At 58.8% G+C, this 23,649-nt stretch overlaps 2 protein-coding genes across 2 annotated transcripts in view; one reads left to right on the top strand and one right to left on the bottom strand.

Moving 5' to 3' along the window:
• Positions 1 to 1,786, top strand: part of PLIN4 (perilipin 4) — a 10,083-nt gene extending 8,297 nt beyond the window's left edge. The window contains exon 7 of the mRNA XM_023524278.1: positions 192 to 1,786. Coding sequence (XP_023380046.1) covers positions 192 to 553 — 362 coding nt within the window. The 3' untranslated portion in view covers positions 554 to 1,786. The remainder of the gene's footprint in view (positions 1 to 191) is intronic.
• An 899-nt stretch (positions 1,787 to 2,685) lies between these two features.
• On the bottom strand, positions 2,686 to 22,653 carry HDGFL2 (HDGF like 2). The gene is made up of 16 exons (XM_011381917.2): positions 22,477 to 22,653; positions 19,986 to 20,062; positions 19,755 to 19,893; positions 13,311 to 13,502; positions 9,497 to 9,613; positions 9,332 to 9,403; positions 8,231 to 8,399; positions 8,047 to 8,122; positions 7,645 to 7,969; positions 6,291 to 6,394; positions 5,405 to 5,478; positions 5,151 to 5,221; positions 4,700 to 4,801; positions 4,273 to 4,486; positions 3,398 to 3,530; positions 2,686 to 3,007 (listed from the first exon to the last, which is right to left on the bottom strand). Exons 1-16 carry the CDS (start codon positions 22,546 to 22,548, stop codon positions 2,908 to 2,910), a joined length of 2,037 nt encoding a protein of 678 aa, XP_011380219.1. The 5' UTR covers positions 22,549 to 22,653; the 3' UTR covers positions 2,686 to 2,907.
• Between the last annotated feature and the right edge of the window lie 996 nt (positions 22,654 to 23,649).

The following is a 23,649-nucleotide window of genomic DNA, read 5'->3' as shown; positions in this document are numbered from 1 at the left end:
GGGCGCCCGCCTAGCCTGTCACCCCACACCCGGGAGTGTGCGGCAGGCCCCGGCCGGAGTCATCAGTTCTCTGCTGGGCTCTTTCCAGACTGAAAAGGCCATGTAGGCTCCAGGAGGGCAGCGGGAGGTGTGATCGGGGGTGGGAGTGGGGGGCCGAGGCTCCTGGGGTGTGGCCCCCTCCCAGCCCCCAGGCCCTGCTCACCTACTCTCTCCTGCTCAGGTGCCGGATGCCGGCGCACTGTCCAGGGCCCGCGGCTTCATCCAGCAGCTCCATGTTGCCTACAGCACCCTGGCCTCCGGCCTCCAGGGTCTGCCTGCCGAACTCCAGCAGCAGGTCGGGTGGGCACGGCACAGCCTCTGCGAGCTCTACGGCCTCGTCTCCTCTGCTGGCTCCATCTCGGAGCTGCCGGCTGAACGCCTGGCCCAGAGCCATGCGGGCGTCGTCCAGGCCTGGCGGGGGCTGGAGCAGCTGCTGGTGAGCGTGCAGCACAGGCCCCCGCTCAGCTGGCTGGTGGGGCCCTTCGCCCTTCACCCCAGTGGGCAGCAGCTGTAGGTCCCCTGTGGAGCCTCCCCAGCCCCAAGTCCCCAAAGCTCTGGGCCCCAGTGGGTGGTCTGGCTGGTGCTGGTCGGGGCAGTAGGGACTTTCCGCATCGAGTGTGCCACTCCCCGGTCCCGGGCCTACCCCGCCCACCTCTCTGCCCCGAGCACGGCTGGCCCTGGGCCCGGCCTAGGCGCCCCGGCTTGCTAAGACCATCACTGACAGAGAGCCTTCACTGCAGCCAGCACACCTTTAGGAAAAAGAAATGAAATGTGCCTAGAAGGTTCTCCACTCCGCACCAGCCACTAGGAGCCCCGCCATCTCTGGGGAGGATTCCTGGCCCACAGTCTGGGCTTCTGGCTGCCAGCTTAGCAGGTGCTCCCGCTCCATCCTCATTCTGAAAGCATCCACCGCAGCCCTTAGCACCAGAACGGCCATCCCGAGGCTGGCTCCCACCGCCTCTGTTGACCCCGGTGTGGCCAAGAGAAGGGGGCTTCGTGAGGACAAAGCCGCCAGTGGCCACACATCTCTCCCCCACCCCCGGGGCTTTGCAAGCACCCGCCTTGGGGACTGCACTGTTTGGGAGTGAGGGGATGGACTACAAAACGAGTCCCTTCCCACCTCCTCCACACGCCCACATGCCTGCCACGGCGAAGCCATCTTGACAGGGTCCCGGAGAGGCACTTCTGTGGCTCCCAGAGCCATGGGGGGATAACGGGGCTCCCCCACAGGGAGCAGGGCCCAAGGGGGTGCGTGGCGAGATGCGCTCGACGATTGCTGGGGTCTCGGCTGTGCACCCCAGGCTGGGGACCAGCCAGGGTCTGGGGAGGTTTCGACCGCCTCCGCCTTCCCAGACACAGAGGTCCAAGCCCCCCGCCCTGGCCCCGCCATGTGAAAATTCAGGATGCCCACCCAAGAGACACTCCCTCGCTGCCACTGCCCTCCCCCAGCTGCAAGCCGTGCATCAGACCCCCAGCGGCCCAGGCATCAAGCCCACACCTGCCCAGACAGCTCCCCAACTGGCCACATCCCTCACGGGGCGATCAAAATACCCCTGGGCTGCACCCTGTTCCCAGAAATGACCAGTGCTCCAAGCTCAAAGATAGGCGGCTGGCTCTCTCCTCAGAGGTCCCTGCTGGGGGCCTGGGAGGGGATCTGCATGGGCGGGGGTGGGGGGTGCTGGCGCCCGGTGTGACACGGGAACAAGTTAGGGAAACTGCTGAGCCTTTCCTCCCTCGGTCTCCATCGAGGGACGTCATCCGAGGTGGTGACACCAAGAACACGGCCGTTCCCAGACACCCAGTACAGTGACTTGAAGTCACTTCAAGTCCAGCCAAACCAAATGGAGGGGTGGGCAGGGACGGGGAGCCAGGGCTCAGGAAGTCCCCCTCGCAGCTGAGATGGATGGGCTCGGCCAGGGTATGGGGACACATAGGAAAGGCCACTGTTCAATCAGCAACCGCCATGTGCTGACACCTGGCAGGGGATCACACACGTCCCCCCTCTGAATCCACATGACAGTTTTGAGGCTGGGATCACGTCACCGCTTATCCAGGTGAGGAACGAGAATCCCAGAGTGGTGGGAGTGCTGCCTGGCCAAGGTCACACAGCGAGGCCCGTCCTCAGCACTTTGCTCTTGGAACATGCGAGGACAACAGGTGGCCCGGAGCACACTCCGTGGCCCGAGCGCACGGAACTGGCCGAGCTGGGACTGGCAGCAGGCGTCCCAGCGCCACCTGCAGCCTGGGTGGGACAGGGATCGGCCGAGTCAGCGGCTGAGCAAGGCCGCGGCTTCCTGGGAACACACGGTGGACCCCGTCTGGCTCGGCCCGCCCGGCCCTTCTGCTCCCCCTGCCTGGGCCCTGGGCAGCCAAGCCCAGGACGATCAAACCACAGCCTCCACCTGAGCCGTGAAGTTCAGAGGGTTTTATTTCTCCTTTTTTATTTGCGGGATGGTCTTGCTGCCGCCCCGCTCCTTGCCTGTCAGCCCTTGCTGGACCGGCGGCAACGTTACAACCAAGCTCACGTCCACCCTACGTGGTGACACCGCGGCCTCAAACCTTTGCCCCCAAACAGGCCCTTGACAGCGACAGACCTCTCCCCAGTCTCAGCTTAGCTGCACCAATAATGCCAGAGAACCAAGCCAATAAAAGTAATTTTTTTTTCATTAAAAAAAAACCCTTTATAGTCATTTTGTGTCGGTCGGAAATCACAGAAATTAGGCAAGAAAAAAACCCAGAGGAACGAATACAAATAAAGAGCACAGCATCTCCCCCACAGTTCTTGGCTCCCTGGGCAGCCGGGAAGGAGTGGGCAGGCTCACGGGCACCTACGTGATGCGCGGGCCTGGCCGCCGGGCTGCCCGGGGCTCAGCTGTCCTCGTCGTCCAGGGACTCAGAGTCCACGTGCACCCTCTCACGCTCCTGCCGGTCCTGCCCAGGCCCATCCAGGTCGGGGCCCTCCCGCACGCTGCAGGCGGAGCACAGCATGGGGCGGTGAGCGGGCGGCCATCCGGTCCGTCCACCCAGCTCCAGACCCCACCGACAGGCCCAACGCCCTACGCCCTACGCCCCCGCTGCCGTGCCCGGCACGGTGGGTGCGCCCTGTGCGTCGCTGCGTGGCAGACTCGAGAGTGCCTGTGACAGAGCCCGCCTGCGCCCGGCCCCGGTCAGCTCAGGTTCCCAGAGCATCCTCCAAGAGAGGCCCTGGGGTCAGCTGCTCCGGGGAGTGGCAGGCCAACACGTCAAGGCAAAGTCCCCGGGACCCTGCCCAGGAGGAGCAGCAGACTGGGAGCAAGTCAGATATCAGGGCACCCTCTTAGAAGTCACCCCGACTACCACAGCCCCTGCTGACACTTACTCGTTGTGCAGCAGGTCTTCGGAGGAGCCCCCCACTGGCCCCTCTTCCGAGTTCTGTCCTTCCTCCTGCTCCTTGTCCTCCATGCTCCCGCCCTTCTGGGATGTGGCCTCGCCATTCACTGAGGCTGAGAGATCTGGGGGACAGGGAACAAGGCGTGTGGGACACTGTGGGGCTATTGTCCGGGACCCTTGACCCTTCCCGCTGAGAACGAACAAGAAAGCGAGCTGGCTTTGGGACAGGGGACCCTCAACCTTCCATACGGTCCCTGGCCCCATGCACCTACAGTCACCTCCACCTCTGTGCCTCCCAGTCACATGGGGGCTGTCAGCTCCATCAGGCCAGGGCTGGCTGCACGTGTTTCTACGGCCAGCCCAGGCCCCTGAAGAAGGGGGGGCGGGGCAGTAAATGAGTGGCGGAGGCTGGGACAGAAATAGGGAGACACCTCCTCCAGGCTGTCCCTCAGGCTGCTGAAGCTTTAGCCAAGCCAACCTGATGCCAGTCTGAGGGGCTGCTCCAACCAAGTACCTGTCATCAGGACCAGGTGACCCCAGCAGGAAGAAACACAATCCTGCTCCCAGAGGCCACTGTCTCTGCCAGAGATGTCCTCTTCCTCCTCTCAGCCCAGCCGTGGCCCTCTGGGTGCAGCCCAAGGCCTGTGCCTCCCAGGAGAGCTCACGCACACCCAGCCTGCACACGCCCGGCCCCCTCCTCTACCTGGCTGAGTGCCCCGAGCCCACCGGCAGCGTAAGCGTGTGCGTGCACCAGGCCCCAGATGCCTCGGGGACAGAGCCGGGCCTGCCCAGAGAACACCGACAGGCCACGCCACCCCCGCCATCTGGGTTGAGGGGCCCGGCCCACCGCGCCCAGCTCCTCACCGGCACTGGCCTCATCCTCCGCCCTCTCCGAGGGGGGGTCCTCTCCGCCCAGCGCCGCCTCGGCCTTCTCCGCCTCGGTGCGCTCCTTCTCGGCCCCGGTCCTGGCCGCCTTCTGGATGGCCTCAATCTTTGGTCCCAGGACCCTCGACTTGAGCCGGGTATAGACTTCCGCGGCCTTCTCCATCACCTCCTTGTTGGCCTTGTAACGGCGGATCTAGCCACCGAGAGCCCTGGCTCAGGAAGCGCCACTGGCCTCGCCCCCCGGCCCGAGGCCCTCCCTCCGGCTGCCATCCCCATGGCACCTCCCCTGGACACTGGAGCTCCCGCTAGCCAACCCACTGGCCAGGAACCCGGACGCCCTGAGCAGACCTTGGCCTGCCGGGACCCTCCGACCCCCAGCCCCGCCCACCTCAGGCTTCCGTCGCACCTTTTTCAACGTGGCCACCACATCCGTGTTCTTCTGGAGGATATGCGAGGTCACCTGCAGGGTCCCTAGCTCCTCCAGTGCGTTCAGACACCTCTTCACGTCCTGCACGGTGGGGGGTAAGGAACAGAGTGAGGAAGGACAGCACCTAGGAGGCCCAACAAGTGGAAGGACACCCAAGGGCTCTCCCTGCAGGGAGGGCTGTGTGACATGGGACCCTAGGGATGGCAAGAAGGACACGTGGAGCCTGCCCACAGCGCCACCTCGTGGAAACACCGAGCACTGCACCCCAGGATGTCCTTCAGCTGCGGGACACATAATGGAAACAAGGACCCCCACCGGGAGGGACTCTCGATTTGCCTTGGTTCCTGGAGACTTCTAAGGAGGCTCTAGAAGTGGGGGGACTGCTCGGCTCAGGGGAAGTGGCTCCCCACGGCCCCCAGGAGGGTCTCACCGGGTTATCGACCTTCAGGGCGAACTTGATCTCGCTGTGCAGCTTCTGCAGCTTCTCCTCCACGGAAGGTTCTGGGGCCAAGGGAGAAAACACGTGTCCTGGGCCTGAGTGGGCGGTGAAGGCCCCCACACCAGCTGTGGCCAGAAGACCCGCCTGACCGCTGCAGTGGTGACAGAAGCGACCTTCCCCGACCCGATCCCAGCGACCTCAGGCTGCAAGACCTTGGGTGGCGACCGGGGCAGCTGAGCCCTCACCTTTCTTCTTCTCGACCTTCCTTTCTGGTGTGAACCCTTCTGATCGCTTCCGGGTTCGCTCTACCTTCGCGGGCCTGTGAAGAATCATCATCCTCTTCAGACCTCGGACCAACCCATCCATGAGGCTGCCCTGCCTTGGCCACCACCGTCCTCTCTACCAAGGCCCAGGCTGCAGAAGGAAATCTTCGGAGGCCCCAAAAGCTGGGAGGAGGGGTCGGGGCCATGGTGACCTGGTCTAGGGCAGGCGCCTGAGGCGACCACAGATGTTAGCCCTTCCTCTGGCTGGGGCGACCAAACCACGTGAGATCCCAGAATCGCCTTTGTTTTCACACGGGGCTGAGGATTAGTAGCCAGTACGTAAAACCTGGCGAGTGATGTTAAAATGCCCTCGACTGGACGCCAGGAGACGCCGGCAGCGCTCGCCACCACAGGCCCAGGCCCAGACCCACACTCTACTCGACGGTCTGCTGCCAAGTTCCTGGTGGGTGGGTTCTACCCGATGGCTCGGACAGTACTTAAAAACGGCAAGAAGAGCTGTCCCCCCACACTGGTGGGCTTCGGACTTGAAAAGTCTGAGACCTGCTGGCCTGGGGGACAGCTCCTCCACTCGGCCCTGCTGACATTGGGACAGGGTCACTCTGGGCACTGCGGGGGTCTGAGCAGCATCCCTGGCCCCACCCACTCGAGGCCAGGAGCCTGCCACTCGAGGCCCACAGTACTGGAACAGGGAACACTTCAGCTGGGCCTGTCCCCCAGGCGGAATTTGGAAGCCAGGCCCCTCCCATGAGGGGTGAACGGTCCCCAGGAGGCTGAGGGCCTGGGACCGGCGTGGCACAGGCAGGGCTCCCTGGGGAGCTGTGGAAGGAGAGGCCGAGTGGGTGCTGACCTGGCTCGGGGCTTCTCCTCGGGGCGCCCTCTCTTCTCCTTCTGGCTGGGTCTCCTCGCGGGCTCCGTGCTTTGTTGCTGCAACTTCTTAGCTGACTTCTTTGCCTGCAGCAGCAGCGAAAAAGAGCTGGAGTGGTGGGGGCTTACCCGAACCCCCTGGAGATCCAGCACGGCACTTCCTGCCGCCCCTTCTGCACTGCTGGGAGCTGGGGGACGGGATGGGATCGGAAGAAGGCCGCCCAGGTCCAGCCCGACCCCAGCAGCAGCTCCTCAGGCCCTGAGAGGACCACCCAACAGCGGGCAGGCCCGTACATTCCACCTGCCAATGCCGAGCAGGACGCTTCCTGTGGCGGGGGACTCGGTTCCCCCTTTGAGACGAAAGCGAGTGTTACAGGGGAGACCAGGGTGTTGCCGGCTTCCCCCATCCCCACAGCAAGTGGGAGCCCAAGCTGTCCAGAACTGTCCAGAACATGATGGGCCTGGGAGGTGAGACCCTTCGATTCAGGTCAGACTGCACTACGAGGGTGAGAGGGAACTGCCAGGCCCACAGAACCACTGGGTTCCTCATGGTCACCACTGTCCACGGTCAGCAGCACAGTCCTCCTAACTGCTTCCGTGCTCATCCCACAAGGTGTCCCTCCACAGCAGCCAGAGAACACATGTGGCCCTGAGTCAGGCCCCGCCTCCGTCCACAGCCCTCCGGGCCCCCATCTCCCCTGGGTGAAAGCCCAAGTCCCCTGTGCGCCCACGCAGCCCTGCACGACCTGCCCTCCCCACCCCTCCCCGCCCCCTGGCTCTGCTCTAGCCACACAGGCCTCCTCGCTGCCCCTCCAACCCGCCAGGCCCGGTCCTGCCCCAGGACCTTTGCACGGGCTGTGCACTCAGCCCAGGCTGCTTATCCCCCAAATATCTTCCCAGATCACCTCTACTTCTTCAGATTTCTATGTAAGCATCACCTTCTCAACAGCTTTTTTTTGGGGGGAGGGGGAGTCTGTCCCGTTTAAAATGGAAACCCGTGCAGCCCGCGCTTTGGGTCCTCCGTGTTTCCTTCGCTTGAGCACTGAACGCTGTGCAGCCAAGCAGCACCCGAGCCCGTCCTGGTGCCTCCACACCCCCTGCCCTGGGGCTCGGCGCCTCCTAGTGGAAGTCTCCGGGCGCCACCCGCTGCTCCAAGGGCGCACCCCCGGGCCCCCGGCTCCACGGGGCGCACCCCAGTCCCCAGAACAGCGTCCAGAGCACAGCAGACGTGGGCAGACGAGCTGGCCGAAGGCGCGGCCGTTAGGGAGAAGCCCCTTGGGCCACCGCCCGCCCACATGGCCCCCTCGGCCCTGAGACCCCACCCGGCGGAAACGCACCTCCCTGTCCAGTTCGGCCTCAGCCTCCGAGTCAGAGGAGGACTGCGGCCCCCGAGCCCGGCCCTTCCGGACGCGCTGCTTCCTGACGGGCTGGTCCTCGTCCCTGAGCTCGTCGGCGCTGCTGGCCCCGCTGCCCCCGCGCAGGGCGTCCCCGCGCTCCGCCTGCTCGCGCCGCCGCCCCTTCTCCTCCTTCTCCTCCTGCTCCCGCTCCCGCAGCCGGCGCAGCTCCTCCTCCTGCTCCCGGCGCCTGCGGGCCTCCAGCTCCCGGCGCCGCTGCTCGTCCCTGCGCTTCCACTCGCTGATGCGGTCCACCTCGTCGCTGTCACTGCGGGAGCAGCCGCTCAGCGGGGCCGTCCTCAGGGCGACCGCGCCAGGCCCTCCCGCGGCCCCGCCCATCGCTACCTGTCGCTGCTGGAGGTGCTCGGCGGCCGCTCGGGCTTCGGTTTCCGCCCACGGGGTTTTGGAGGAGGCTTCTCGGCTATGAAAAGGGAGGACAAAGGGAGGACGAGGTGGCCTTCTCTGCGCCGTCCTGCAGGCACGCCAGGGCCCCCGGGCACCGGCTCAGGGCCGGCGTCGGCGATCCTACCTGGCTTCCTGCCCCGCGTGGGTTTCTTCACCGACACGTCCGAGTCCGAGGAGGATGACGAGGAGGCCGACGAGGAGGAGCAGGAGGCCGACCTGGCCACGGCCGCCGGCTCTCCCTTGGCCCCTTCGGATTCTGGTTTGGAGTCTGAGTCGGAGGCCGAGGGCGGCTTCTGGGAGAGGCCGAGGTGCAGAAGTGAGGGCAGGCCCAGTGCCCCCTGCAGCCCCTGACCCGCAAGAACCCGCACCCCCTAAATCAGAAACGCTTCCTTCAGGCCGAGAATCACAGGCAGCCCTGGCTGTGCCTTTAGTGGCCTGAGCCTGCACCGTGGTCACCGTGCGTAACTCCCCACTTGGACGAGTACGGGGGCAGATGACGCGGGGGCAGATGACACACGCGATGCCTTCCCGGTGGCAAGGGCTCATTAAGGCCACAACATCCTGCCTGGAGAGCCAACCGCATGAGCTGCTCTCCTGCACAGTCTCTGTCCCCGGCTCGCCTGGGCGCACTGTGTGTATGCACGCATGTTGACATGTAACACATACTCACACATGCGTGCACAGATGTGCTCGTGCACTCATACAAGTGCCTAACGCACAGGCTCGTACACAACTGATTCGTGATTCTCACGCGGGCCAAACATGCTCGTACACATGCCCACACCACACATCTTTATACGTGCACAAGCACATATAACATGCTTACATCAACACATGATGCATGTACACAACACAGTCGTACATGCACGTGACATGCTCGTACACGCACACACACAACACCCACATGTTCTCTCCCTCACACGGGCACCCAGGAGGGCCTCGCTCCCTTCCACAGCCGGGACTGGGACCCCAGCAGTGGCAGCCAGGCTGTCGCCTGACCAGGCACATGCTCTGCACAGTGCCGCTCGGAAACTACGGGCTGAGGCCATCATGGAGGCCAGAGGTGGGAGTCAGCAGTCCCCTGGGGTCTCCTAGTAGCCCATGACCCGTCCTCCTCCAAAAGGGACCAGACTCTAACCACGGACAGTGGCTGGTGACCTTGGAGAGACGCTCTAGGAGTGTCTCCCAGGCGGGCATGGAGAACAGAAAACCAAAACACCTCTACCTTTTTCTTCCGTCCTGCCAAGGGGCCACGCCGTGGAGCCCGGACCACGGCTTTCTTCTCAGGGGTGAAGTCCTGGTGGAGAGAAGGGAGTGAGCAGGAACCCCCGGCCGCCCGCTGCTCGGCCCCCGCCCGTGCATCCACCCGAGGAGCTGACCACCTGCTCACCTGGTCGCTGGTCTTCTCTGACTCGGACGAGCTTTCCGAGTTCTCCTCTTCGGACGGGGACATGCTGGCCTGGTCGAGGTCGCTGGAAGCCTTCCGGGCTCGTTTGGAGGCTGACATCTGCAGGGGAGCAGCCCGAACCGATCAGCACCCGAGGCCCATGCACCTGGCAGAGCTGTCTGCCCTCTGACCCCTCTCGGCCCGGGGCCGAGCTTCAGGAACCTTTGTGGGGGCAGTAGTGACCCTTTTAGAATCTGACAAAAACCAGAGATCTTGAACCCTGAGATGAAATGAGTGAGTGAAATGAGTGAGTCACAAAGGGACAAATACTATGTGATCCCACTCATAGGAGCTCCTTAGGGGAGTCAGATCTATAGAGACAGGAAGTAGATGGTGGGGCCAGGGGCTGGGGGAGGGGAGGGGAGTGAGTGTTTCATGGGGACAGAGTATCAGTTTGGGATGACGAGAGAGTTCAGGAGACGGACGGTGGGGACAGGTGAAACAACGTGAATGTGCTAATGCCACTGAATTGTGCACTTAAAAATAGTGAAGACGGTACATTTCACGTTATGTATATTTTACTGAGGTTAAAAAAAGAGATAGAGAGAGAGAAAGAAAAAAAAACAAACCAGAGATCTTTTCCCCAGAAAAACACAGCTGCACTTGTTTTGGAAACAGCGATGGTGGTCACACAACACTGTGAACTGGTAAACGCCACGAGCTGTACCTTTCAGAATAGTTCCTTTGGTTATAAGAATTTCACCTCGATAAAGAAATTTAAGACTGCGACGTATCTATGCAGGCACGAGACCCTGAACACAGGCTCAGGGGGGGATGCACGGGCGCATGCCCGCCCCACGAAGCCAACTCAGAATTCTCAGGAAGGATGAGGCGGCAGAGGCCTGAGCTTCAGAAACGCACCTGCGCCCAGTCACAGCCAGCGTCCCTATCGTGGCATCTGTTGACGCACGCAGCTTCTATTCTGCCACAGCCGAGACTCGCTCCTTCTCTTAAGCACTGCTTCCCAAGCACGTCCCTGCCCCTCCCAAGGCCACAGTGTCATGGGCTAAATTACGTCCCCCAGGACCTCAGGATGTGACTGCATTTGGAGATGGGGTCTTTATAGAGGTCATTAAGTTCAAATAAGATCACCGGGCTGGGCCCTAATCCAGTATGACTGGCGTCCTTGTAAGACGAGATCGGGACACAGACTCACGCAGGGACCAGCACGTGAGAACACAGGGAGACGGCCGTCTACACGCCAAGGACAGAGGCCTCAGGAGGCACCAGCCCTGCCAGCACCTGGATCTCAGACACCTGGCCTCCCGAATTACGAGTAAATGTCTGTCGTTTAAGCTCCCCGGTCTAGGGTACTTTGTCATGCTCGGTGACATGCCACTGAGGGATGAGGCCTCTACCTCAGCGCAACTTCTCTCTCATCAGGAGAACCGGAAGCGTTAGGGAGCTGAGCGAGGAGCGAGCCTTGTGGAGAGCAGTGGGCGGTGCCTTGCAGGGGCCGGCGGGGAAAGCACCGCAACGCCTGCGGGGCCGGGGCCGGGGCCAGGACCAGACCAGTGGGGGGCCTTCTAGGCCGAGGAAACAGCCAGCACAAAGCCCCTGGGGTGGAAGAAAGCTTGGCACGGCCAGAGAGGAAAAGGAAGCCGGGGTGGCAGGCAGGCCGTGCCCAGCCGCAGGGCCCCGCCCCGCAAGGGCTGGTGGCAGGGGTCTGCGTCAAACCCTGACAAAAAGAGACCCTCCATGCGGCCATCAGAGAAGATGAATTTGAAGACCGCACCCCCACGGACTGGGGAATGAAGCACCGACGATGTCAGTGTGGCAGGGTCGCGTGTGACAAGGTCTTTCAAATTCCTCCCCAGCGCTGTTAAGAAGTATTATAATAAAACCTTATACTTGCTTAATGCAAAGTTAGGCAAATATATCTGAATATATCATCAACCTATAAATAGTGATCTCTCTAAAGGGGCGTGGGGGTGTTCGTTTTCTACAAATTTCTGTTTAACTTCTCTAACGACAGAAATAACGGGGACTTTTAAAAGACGATACCAGGTATAAATCATAAAAAGTTGCGAGGAAAACCAAATGCCCGACAATCTTAATAACACACTGATTAGGATTCGTCCACGTCATAGACTACTTCCTCAACCACTGACGTCTTAAAAAATTTAATGATAAGAAAATGCTCATAATATCAGATGGGGCACAAACACGAGACATATTGTACGTATGTACGTAATGCCAATCTGTACTGCGCACGTGCACGCACACACCCGTGCGAGGCACACTGAGCACCGAGACACATCAGGATGTTTCTAAAGCCAGTGGCGCAGAATCCCCTCAGACAGCAAGGGTATTTTCAACTGGTTTCTTTGTTTTATGCCTCTTCTAAGCTTATGTACAATGAGCATGGCTTACGGTCACTGTAACCAATAGCAAATATTATTTTTAAAAATAATAAAAAGAACGCCTTACTCTATCAAAACAATTTGCTGCGAGGTCTTGGTCCTTTTATTTTGCACTTGAATATTTAGAAGCAGTCAAAAGGCAGAGGAGGAAAAATAAAACCAGGAAAGAAAATACATCCAACAGAACTGGAAACAGACATCCACACAGAAGCGTACACGCTGACATTCACGGAAGCATTATTTACGGTGGCCAAAACATGGAGACGACCCAAATGGCCGTCAACAGACGAGTGTGTAGACAAAACGTGGTCCGTCCACACACTGGAATATTACTCGGCCATGAAAATGAGTGAAGCACTGACTCGCTACAACTTGAACACACGAAGCTCAGTGAGAGAAGCCAGACACGAAAGGCCACACAGTGTGTGATTCCATTAATGTGAAATGTCCCAAACGGGCATGTCCACAGAGACGGGAAGTGTGTTCGTGGCTGCCAGGGGCTGGGCAGGGGCCTGGGGGTGACTGCTAATGTGGACAGGGCTTATTTTGGGGGTGGTAGAATATACTGGAATTAGACAGTGGTGACGGCTGCACAATTCTGTGAATGTACTTAATACCACTGAATTATATATACTTTGAAAAAGCAAATTTCATGGTATATGAATGAAACCTCAATTTTTTTAAACCCATTTCCCATTTGGCCCGAGAACACTCGCTGGCAGCTGCAGCGTTTGCCCCGAGATAACTCACGGACGCCGGTCCTGACCACGCCCCCAAAGTCTGCCACGAACTATCTCGCGTTCATTATTATTTTCACATCGCTCTCACATACGGGTATTCTTTGAAAACAAATGGCATCGTTCTGTTTACAGCATTCTGTTTCCACTAGTGGTATTTCCAGTTACAAAATACAGCAATGCTCGATCGCTGAAAATATCAAATCCTAGAAAACGTAGCGTTCCGACACGTGCTGTTAATTTAACATCGTTCTCGATTGTCAGCCGAAGATTCGTTTGATGAATGCGATGTACGCACACATTTGTTACATTAGGATTAGCGACAAACTGTTTAGAAATAACTCCAAGAACAGTTTTTATATTTTATTTTCACGTTAAAAAACAGATATGCTTCGGCCTCAAAGAGCGTTTATGTAAAATTAAATTAACGCTGGCAGCGAGTTGCACTCATTTTTTTCTAAACGGGAAATGGGTTAAAATGCACACTTAAAAAAAAAAGTCAGGGAGGGAGAGTAGGCTGCGAGATGCCACCTCGGGGTGGGAGGAGGAAGAGCTGGGAAGGGCGCATCAGTAGGCTGCCGATCCCCGACAGGCCAAGAGCGCCCCACACAGGTCAGGGGCGCCTGCCCTGCCCTGCCCTGCCCTACCCACGCCTACCTTCAAGGCTGACGCCTTCCGTTTCAGGCCACTGTTCTCGCTGCTCTTGTCCGAGTCCGAGTCGCTCTCCATCCTGTCGCTGGTGGCTGCGGCGGTCACAGCTGTGACAGCCATGACCCCCCGGGCCTCGTCGTCCTCACTCCCACCTGCCGGATCAGCTTCGGGGGCCTCGCTGTCAGAGGAACTCACCGGCTAGGGGGTGGGGAGCAAAGACTGAGTCACTCTCAGGCTTGGGTGGGTTCCCCGACCAGGACGGCAACCCAGGGGACAGTACCCACCGGCGGCAGGTCTCAATGTCAGGGTCCAGCCTCCACGCTTTCCTACTGGGGGAAGTGAGGTCCAGAAAGCCCTGAGAACTGACGGGGAGGCCGAGATGGGCAGACGTGTGGTGGGGGCTGGGAGGCAAAGGCTGCAGGATTCACGGCCCAAGCCTGGACGTTTCTGTGCCTCCGTGTCCACACTGGAGCAACGGGTACGCCAGCGTTTTGGCCTCGCAGGGATGAGACACGAGTGGCGTCTGATGCACTCAGGACAGTGCCCAGACTGGCAGGAGGTCCATCAAGGTTTGCTTATTATTATCATTATTTATCATTATTTTTATTATTCTCATAATTAAGAGGAGGAACTTAACCTAAGGCAATACCTCTGGGCTTGAACTTCAAGGCTGTTATTTCTGTTTTACGCCAAATGCCCAGACAGTGACAGCCACAAAAATAGCAAACATTTATATGGCGCTTCTTGTGTGCGAGCCACACTGCCAGGCTCATTTACACACGCGTCATCTGTGAGCAGCTGCGGGGTGCCAAGCATATGCCAGGTAGGTGGTGAGGGCACAGATGTGAACCGGGCACGGTCCCTGCCCCCGGGAGTGGTGACGGAGAAGCAAACAGCAAGAGAGGGGTGTGCGGGTCGGGGGGTTAGGCCGGGTCCAGGTCAGGGTCAGGGTCAGGATCAGGCAAGAGTGAGCGCGGCCTGAGGGGACCGAGCAGATTTCTCGGGTCTTTTTAAACTTGTTTCAGGTGTTCTATGTTTGTGAGAGGAAACTGGTCCTGGTCGTATTCAAGCATCGCTCAGTCAATACCTAAGGAACGTCACAGAACACCTACTGCGTGCCCGGCCCCGTGCTGGGGCTAGGGACGAATTACACGGGGTCCCTGCCCCCGGGGAGCTCACAGTCTCATGGGGAGACAGACAAGTAAACGCAGTGACAGCATGGCACGGGGGGCACCACCACCTCTCCCCGGGTGCCCGGCCAAGCCCGTGCGTGAAAGTTGACAGGGTTATTTCGCGGTGTGTGCTTCTTTTCTAAATAATGAATTTGTTTTTCTTTTAAAAAAGAGAGAGACTGAGATTCTTAAAAACCACATTCTCTGGAAACAACCCAAATGTCTATGTACTGAGGCACGAGTCAAGTGCAGGTAGCTCCAGGACGGAGCACTAGTCAGTCAGCCAGAGAAAAGGGTGACGCACCCACACTTGCCACAACGCGGCCGGACCCTGAAACACGCTCCATGAGAGAAGCCAGACGCGAGGGTCGAATGCACAGTTTAATTCGTATGAAACGTCCAGAAAACGCAAATTCATCAAAACAGAAAGGTGATTAGCAGTTCCTAGTTGGGAGAAAGAACTGAGGTGACTACTGATGGAAAGGGGGTGTCTTTAGGGGGTGATGGGAATGTTTTGGAATCAGATGGTAGTGACAGTTGCACGATACTGCGAACACACTAAAACCACTCTAGTGTACGCTTTAAAATGATAACTTTTGTTATGCGAATTGCATCCCAATTTTTAAAAAGGACATTACCAAAAAAAGCCACATTCTCTTGGCCTGATGACAGCTGAGGTTCAATAGATCGGAGCAGGGCATGCATGCTGGACGAGGAAAAAGCAAGGACCAAAAGGGCACAGGAGGACTCGAGAGAAGCCTCTGGGGCCGCACGATGTGGGACCAGAGTGAGGGGCAGGGAGAAGCGGGGTCAGCATGGCCGACGGGGGTGGGGAGAGGGGTCACGCACGGCCGGACAGAGGCTGCGGCCGGATCTCGGCAGCACATCGCAGTGGAAACGCACAGAAGGGGGTGGAAATGTGGGTGCCAGAGCTGGGCTGGGCGGGGGAGGGGACTCAGCCCGTTCCTCCCCACTCCACGCTCACTGGTGTCCCCCACCGAGAAGTCAAAGTCATGAGCGCCAGCCTTCACCACAATCTCTAACAAGCGACAAAAATGAGAACCAGGCGTTGACAGGACCTCGCAGCTCAGCGCCAAACACCTCCTGTGTCCCTTGAGTCATTGTGACCAAGGGCCCTTAAAGCAGGGCGGCACCCCGTTTGTATGTTTGACAAGATTAAAATGCACAGCACTAAAGAGGTCAAGCCCCAAGCAAAAAACGTTAGAGGAATCACGTCTTCATGGTGGATTTCTATCACCTCCCCTCCAGGGCGGGGGGGGGCGTCCCTGGTGAGTAGAAAAGGCAGGTACTATCCCGTTTGTCACTTGGCGAGTAAGTGACTAACCGGCTAGTCCAAGGATCTTTTGCAGGGGGAAGGGTCAGCATCATGGCAGTAAGAGCCAGCGTCAGTCAAGTAAGAGCCACCAGACACCGAGCTGATCATTTCTCTCTGTGTAAGGAGCGGGAGCTGTCATCCTCATTTTGCAGGTGAAGAAAAAGGCAGTGTGACAACTCAAGATCACACAGCAAGTGAGTGAGAGAGCCAGGATGAAGACAGTCCGCTCTGGCCGCTAAGCCCAGGCCCTGCACACAGCTGGTGCTCATTCAACCCTCCTCACTTCTGATTTGTGCCTCTGCGACCCGTTCAAGAGACTGGCCGTGGACCACCACTAGGGAAACTGAGTCTCTCGGAAGGTAAGTGACTTGCCCTGCACTGTGCTCGTGGGTGAAGCCAAGAACTCTGATCTGGGCTTGGCCCATGGGACCTAAGTGCCTGCCTGCAAAGTTTTGGGAAATCCGATCCGCGTGGAGAAGTCTGGGGGACAGGGAGGGACGCTGGCAACACAGAAGGGAACCAGGAAGTAAAGCCGAGGGCCAGCCAACCCCAAACCCAATCATCCCGATACCCAGTGGCTGAGATAGGCACTCATTTCTCTCACCGTCTTAACGGGTCTGGTGGTGGCTGAGGTAGAAAGGGAAGGTCAAATGCAGCCTGTCCTGGTTCCCAGCTACTGCCTCGCACCTGCGCGTAACTGTGCTGGGTACCGGCTGCGGATTTGCCCACTGGATTCTCCCCGTGACCCTGAGAGAAGCTGGTGCGACCATGGGCTTCTGTTTTAGATGAGGAAACTGAGGCTCAGAGGGGTGGGGGCAACTCCCAAGGTACAACAGTGAGCAAATGGTAGAGCCAGGCCGCGAACCCAGGACCAGGCGCCCACACAACAGGGCTCACCCCAGGTCACACTGTGTGGAGGTTATTTTCTGGGCCTTCCTCCTCCTCGTGCCCCCGCCGCAGCTTCTATGAGCCGGAAGGAAAAGAATTTCAGCCCGGGAGGCAGGGGGCCTGGGTTTCGGGCCCAGCTCAGCTGCCACGAGCTTGAGGCCCTGGGGCAGGTGTCCTCACCTCTTTCCATGTCAGTAACCAGGATGCGCCAACTGGAATCCTTCTCGGTCAGTGGTCCTTAACCAGGGGTGATTTTTGTCCCCCGGGGGAGGTGGGGTATTTGCCAATGTCTAGAGACATTTTGGTTACCAAGGAGGGGTGCCCTGGCACTGAGCGTGTGGGGCCGGGGACGGTCCCCAGAGGGTGATCTGGCCCTGAACATCAAAATACCCTGGTCCGGGTCTAAGAGGTCTCGGATTCCAGCCGGGTCTCTCCGGGCAGTCAGGCAAACTCTCTGGGCCTCGGTTTGCTCATCTGCACAATGGAAAAGATGCCACCGGGCCACCCACTCTCAAGATTGCCATGTGGGCCCAAAGACGACGCTGGAACCACACCAAGATACCACTTCTCACCTCCTAGCTTGGCAGGGATGTGGGAACAGGCCCTGCCGGACACTCCTCGTGGGAGCACCAGCTGAGCTAAGGCTGTCGAAAAGAATGGGCCCCTGCAGAGCGGCTCCCACAAAGAAGGGTGGTGCTAAGGGTCCTTCCGCCGTCACCAAGGTGGTGACTAGAGAACATACCACCAGTGTCTGCAAGCGCACTCACCGAGTGGGTTTCAAGAAGCATGCCCCTAGGGCCCTCAAAGAGGTCCGGACGTTGGCCATGAAGGAGATGGGACTTCAGGTGTGCACCCCGAAACCAGGCTAGACAAAGCCATCTGTGCCAAAGGTTAAGGAATGCGCTGTACTGAAGCCAGGTGCAGCACGGGGGTTCACCGAACGAGCTCTACGCTGGTCTCTACGTGCCTGTCACCACTTTGAAAAAAATCTACAGTTAACGTGGATGAGAACTAACTGCTGATTGCCGAATAAAGCTATAAAACAGGGAAAAAATGAGGCTGCTCTCTGTGTAATGACGTGAACCATTGGTCAAGATATGCTATTGAGGGAATAACATAGAGAATTATAAGCTTTAAAAAAGAAAGCGACACAGGATTTTACATGAAGACTCTTGGAAGGATGTACAAGGAACTGGTAGCTGTGCCCGTCTCGAGAAAAATGGGAACACAGTGACTGGGAAGCAGGACGAACTGTTCACTGCGTGTCCCTTTCATACCTTCCCGATTCTGTACCACGGGTCTGTATTCCCACTCGAAATGTAAAAATAAACTGCGAACTTCAAGGATGAAAAAAAGAGACTGCTTAGGTACCCATAAAGTGATGCTTCTAAAAGCCTGCCTGTGGACTGGCTCCCTCAGAAGCATCTAGGATAATGTGTGGGAAGAAACGGCCCAAGGTTCCCAGGCCTCAGTCCTAAACTACACCCAAACCTTGAGGGCTGGGGCCCAGAATCCGCATTCTAAATTGATGCTCCACTTGGAGGCACAGACTGGTTAAAGACCCAAACGGCAGTGAAAAGCTCTCACACTCAGAGCTACTTTTCAACATGGGGAGTCTGTACGGAGCTGTGTTAATGTCGAGATCACATCATTTGAGCTTTATTTCCTCGAGGGCAGGCATCTACGCTGTCCTGAGCAAGCTGTGGGTGTGCAATAAATATTAAACGGTGCGATGATTCACCAGGAGACAGTATGCTCAGGACGTAACTAAACGGAACTTGAGCTGGGGCCAGAAAACGATCTCATGAGACTCAACTACCTTAAAGATCTTCCGATCCTTTTACCCAAGGTGGGGACATGCAAGCACGGGGCATCAAAGCAGGGGGACCGTCTCCCAGACTCTTCACGGGAGGTAAAAGTCAAGCGCCTCCAACGTGCACCAAACGTGAACCTGGCCCATCTGTTGAGAGAACCCCGAATTCTGGGCTGTGAGCTCCTGAGAAGCAAGAAGTGTGTCTGAGTCATCGTGGATTCCTGGTCCCCAGAACAGCATGTGGCACGTGGCAGGTGTCGCTACAGGAGCGCCTTGCCGGATCAGCGGGCAGACGGAGCCGCAGAAGACGCACACCCAGACCATCTCAAGACCCGAAGTCCTCAAGCAGGACCAGGCCTTACAGAAACACCCGGTCCTTCGAGCGCACAAACCAGACTCTCTGCAGCTCCCGCCTCCCCCCACATGGGCCCTGCCGGAAGTGCTCTTCCTCCCCAGCGGCCAAGCTCTGCCCTCTCGGTCAGTTCACTTCCGGCCAACCTGAGGCCAGGCTACTCTGCCTCCCTGCACCAGCCACAGAAACCCCAAAAGCGGTGATTCACAGCGGAGCAGAGATCTCCTGGCCAGGGTCCCCTGATCTGCATCTCACCCCGAAACAGCCAAAGCAAGCACCCTTCTGCTATCCTTCCACGGCCTTTCAGGACTTTTCATGAATTCAACTTCGATTTTTCTAGATCCTTTCCTTCCCCTGAATGTTTCCAGACACCAATTCTCTTCTGAGATGTCACCTCTGATTCTTGGCATATTTTTCCCACCTAAGCGAGAACCCTCACAATTACTAAGCGCTGCCCTTTTCTGAGTCTAAACTCTGGCAGTAATGGCAGAAGTGTGGGATTTTGCTGAAAAAAAAAAAAAAAAAAAAAGTTTTCCTTAGAAAACAAAAGGTTTTATGAGAGCTCTAACGACAGTTATAAACTCAGGCTAATCCTAAAGCAGTGGGTCTCACCAGGGGTGAGCCTGCACCCCTCCGCCCCACCCAGGGGATGCCAGGCGATGTCCGAGGACATGCCTGGTGGTCGTGACTGGAGTGGGGCGGGGGCTGCTGGTACCGAGGGGGTAGGGGCCAGGGACAAGGCTCAACATCGCCACGTGCGACTGATCAGCAGCACCCAGGGCTGGATCCCTACCCCAGAGGCCCAGCGCGACGGCCACCTCTGGTCCCCAGCACACACAAGCACGGCCTTCGCAGATGCCCCGCCAGCCTCCCCCCCGCAGGCACTCACCAGAGGGGCGCTGTAGCTGGCGTGGGGGTTGTTCTGGATCTCCCACAGTCCCTCATTGAAGCCTTTCCTCTTGTTGGGCTTCCCGTACTTATCTTTCCACTTGTCGTAGGGAAAGAGGTCCTTGGGTCCCAGGAAGGCTCTGGAGGGAGGAACCGTGGCCAGTCCTGGGTAAGCCCGGGCACCTCGGGAGGCACCAGGGGGAAAATAATCACACCCGGCAGGGACACTTACGTTTCGTGTGTACCAAAGAAGAAGATGGGGTACTTGTTGGGAGGGGGCTTCACGGCACCGTCAGCGATATCGTCAATCTGCAGTGAGAGACCGGTGAGGGGGTGGCTTTACCCACTGACCAAAGAAACCACCCAGAAGTCAGACAAGTCACTTGAGGGAAAGCATGCCAGGAGGAGGGGAGCTTTCAACCTAGGAGATGCATCCCTTCCAGGCAGGCATCTGCAGTCTTCTGTGCACCCCCGCATTGCATACCTGTCCCCTCCCCCACCAGGGTGCTCTGTCTGCCCCCAAGATAGGTGCTTCACCTGAGCAAAGCCAAAAATGGTCCTCTGAGCAGCCAGAGGAAGCAGCCAAGCTCAGCTTCCATGAACTCCCAGGACCCTCCCACAGGACACCCTCCAGCTAAGAGGGGATCAGTGGTCGGGTCTCCCAGAGGCTGCAGCTGGCAGTTCCAAGGATGCAGAGGATGGGGGGTGGGCTGCAGGAGACAGGCCCTGAGCATCCAGGAAGTCCCACCCTCTCCCTACAGGCCCATGGGCTCCGGCAGCTGTCAGTCACCTCCCCACAGGAGGCTAGCGGCCCCTTCACTTCCAATCAGGTGCTTGGAAACGTTCAGGGCTTAAGAGAGCAGGCTGGAGAGGGGGCGGAGAAGGAGAAGCTGGTACTCTGGGAAGAAGGGAAGTGCCCATAAAGTTTCATCACTCTGGTGTCCTCCAAAAAAATAACGTGACCAGATCAGGTTAGAGCAGATCCTCTGGTCCCATTAATTCCTTACCATCCTCCTCAAAGCCTGGTGGCTGCTGGGATCTTCCCTGTCCCCCTCCCCCTGCTTCCTTCCTCAGTTCTCTGGGCTACTTTTCAAAGTCCTTAGCCCAGGGCTGTGGGCCTCCGGCATCCATCCCAAGCATCCCACTCCCACGCAGGAGCATCCCCAAACTCCATCACCCTGAGGCCCAGCCCAGCATGCCTTCCAGGTCATCCTACGCTCTGGCCTCACCCACGACCCACCTCTGAGCCTGCGGCGCACACAACCTAGCAGCAGCACCAGCACCCAACTGCTCTCAGGGTGCCTGATCAGTGGCCCCTGAGCCCCTCCCGGCATGCTGTGACCGCCTCCCTGCACCCAAACCCCCAGCTCCAAGTGATACCCTTCTGCTCACTTCCACCCAGGGGGAGGGAGGGTCCAGGCTGAAATCTCCAACCATCCGACGGGAACAGCCCAAGCAATGCCCGCACTTCTACTCCAGTCGAAACTTCCACTGCCCCCTGCTGCTTCCTGGGCCTCACACCCCCACCCCCCAAATTCCTTCAGTCCTACTGTGCCTATTCCACCAACCTCAGCACTGAGCAGCTTTAGCCCTAAGACAGGGGGATCCCTCCTCCTCACTGGCCTGCCCCGGACAGTGCCTGGAATTCCACTCTGCAGATATAAGGGACCCCATGCTCAGGACTACCCTTCAGACTTGGACCGCTCAGACTATCTGGGTCCCAGCTTCCTCCAAAGGGGATCCCCAAAGTCCCTTTGGCCCAATCCCCTTCCCTCAGATGCTCTCTCTCTCTCTTGGGCTAGAGCCCCCATGAGGGGCTGGTCGCTGATTCAAGCATTGGGAGGACCACCCCACTCCAAGCTCTCCCTCCACTCCATGCCCCAACCAGCCTCCTCCACCAGGCTCTTGGGTGGGCTGTCCCCCAAACAAATCTTATTCTAATACTCTGGTCCCTGATGCTCCGGGCATTATCAGATCAAGTCCTCTCAAGTCCAGTGACATTATAAGCAACACCCCAGCCCTGGCCTCCCTCAGACTTGGCCCTCAACCTTTCTCCCTTACTGCGCCCCTCATCCCTTACTGCGCCCCTCATCCCTAGCCATCCTCACACGTGGCCCTGGGCCCCCAGCCCCTCAAAACTTGGATTCTCATGACCTCCCCAACCAAGTCCTTCAGTCTGAGGCTCCCCCTTCCCACCAATTTGATCCATCTCCTCAAATCCCATTTCTTTTCTCCCCACACACTCATCAACCTTCCTCAAATTTGAACCCTGCCCCCTCAGGCCCCAAGGTTCCTCAAATCCCACATCACTGAGCTCTGGGACCCCCAACGTGCAGGCCCCCCGCACGCCCGGGACCTCCAGACCTCAAGTCTCGCGAGTCCGTCGGTCCCGGGACCCCCCAGACCTCCGACGCGCGGGTCCCTCATGTCTGGGGTCCTCCCGGGCCTCCGACGCGCAGGTGCCCCAGGCCCAGGGACCCCAGTCCCCCAAAGTCCTCCAAGCCCAGGGTTCCCCTCGTCCCCGGGGCCCCTGAGGCCCGGGACTTCCAGACTACCCAGCGTGCAGGTACTTCAGGGCCGAGACCCCCAGACCGCCAGGCACGAAGGTCCCTCAAGCTCAAGGTCCCCCCAGGCCCCTGGTGCGCGGGTCCCCCAGGCCAGGGTCCCTTACTGCCCCACCCCCCACCACCCCCCCGCCTGGCACGTCTCCCGCGCGGCCTCACCCGGGCCGGCCAGTGCGGGTAGCCCTTCATCTTGGCGAATACCAAGTCCCCGGGCTTGAAGGCGTGCGGCATGCTGGCGGCGGGAAGCCCAGGCCGCAGGAAGCGGCGGCGGCAGTGGCAGCGGCGGCGGCGACGGCGGCGGCGGCGGCGGCGGCGGCAGCAGCAGCGGGAGGAGAAGCCGGGGGCGGGAGCGGGGAACGAAGAGGGCGGGGGCGGCCGCTTGGGCCGCCGGCCGGTGCGTGCTTATTGGGCTGCGCGCCGCCGGATATCCCGCCCTCCAGCGGTCACAGGTGGGAGACGCCGTCGCTCAGGACCACGTGCGGGGATAGAGGAGCGTGGGGACCAATGAGAAGAGGGGCTGGAGAAGAGCAAGTTAACGGGATTGGATAACGGTTAAAGCCAAGAGGCGTGACCCAGAGGCTTAATGGAAGTGGGAGGAGGTTATGGGAGGTGAAAGGGGAAAGGGGGAAGGAGTGAAACAGGCGCTCAGGGAGAGAAGAGGCAAGGGGCAAGGCTTCTCTGGGCGGGGCCTAGGGCAGAGGGGCGGGCCATGGGCCGCCACAGTAGGCGGGGCTTTGTGTGGAAGGAAGGCCATTGGGTACCACGAGACAGAAGGCCCAATCAATGTAGGCGGCGGGTCATTTGATAGCCTTCGCTCCCGGGGGAGGGGCTTAAAATAGAGCTGCAGGCCGTTGGCTGCTGCAGGAGGAGGGGCTTAAGCAGCTGTCTGCCATTGGATATCGTGGGAGGAGGTTAACACAAAGTAGGGACGCGCCATTGCCTGCTTGGGGGGGTGGGGCTTTCTTAGGAAAAACTCCCACAAGGTGCACAAAAAGCTTAGGAAAAGTTTGTGTAGCACCGTGTTCCAGAGCTACAAAACACCCTATCTGGAGGAGGCGGTTTAACCAATAGTTATTAATTCATTAAAGAAAAATGTTTTGAGTACTGCATGCTCAAGTTAGTTAATATTCCTGTGCCTCGGTCTCCCCACCTGTAAAATGGGACTCATAATGTTACAGATGTTATAGGGGCATGAGAATTAAATGACTTCACCTCGTCTAAGGCGCTGGAAACTGCCGGGCATTAGGAAATACGGGGGCAACTAGAGAACTGCCCTCGGGGAACTGGAAGTCCAGCAGAGCAAAGCTGTGTTAATTTCTTTGTAATTAGGAC

Source organism: Pteropus vampyrus, unplaced genomic scaffold (genome assembly GCF_000151845.1).
Source record: "Pteropus vampyrus isolate Shadow unplaced genomic scaffold, Pvam_2.0 Scaffold459, whole genome shotgun sequence".
Taxonomy (NCBI): Eukaryota; Metazoa; Chordata; class Mammalia; order Chiroptera; family Pteropodidae; genus Pteropus; species Pteropus vampyrus.
Note: the sequence above shows the minus strand (reverse complement) of the source record. Positions and strands in the feature narration are given on the sequence as shown.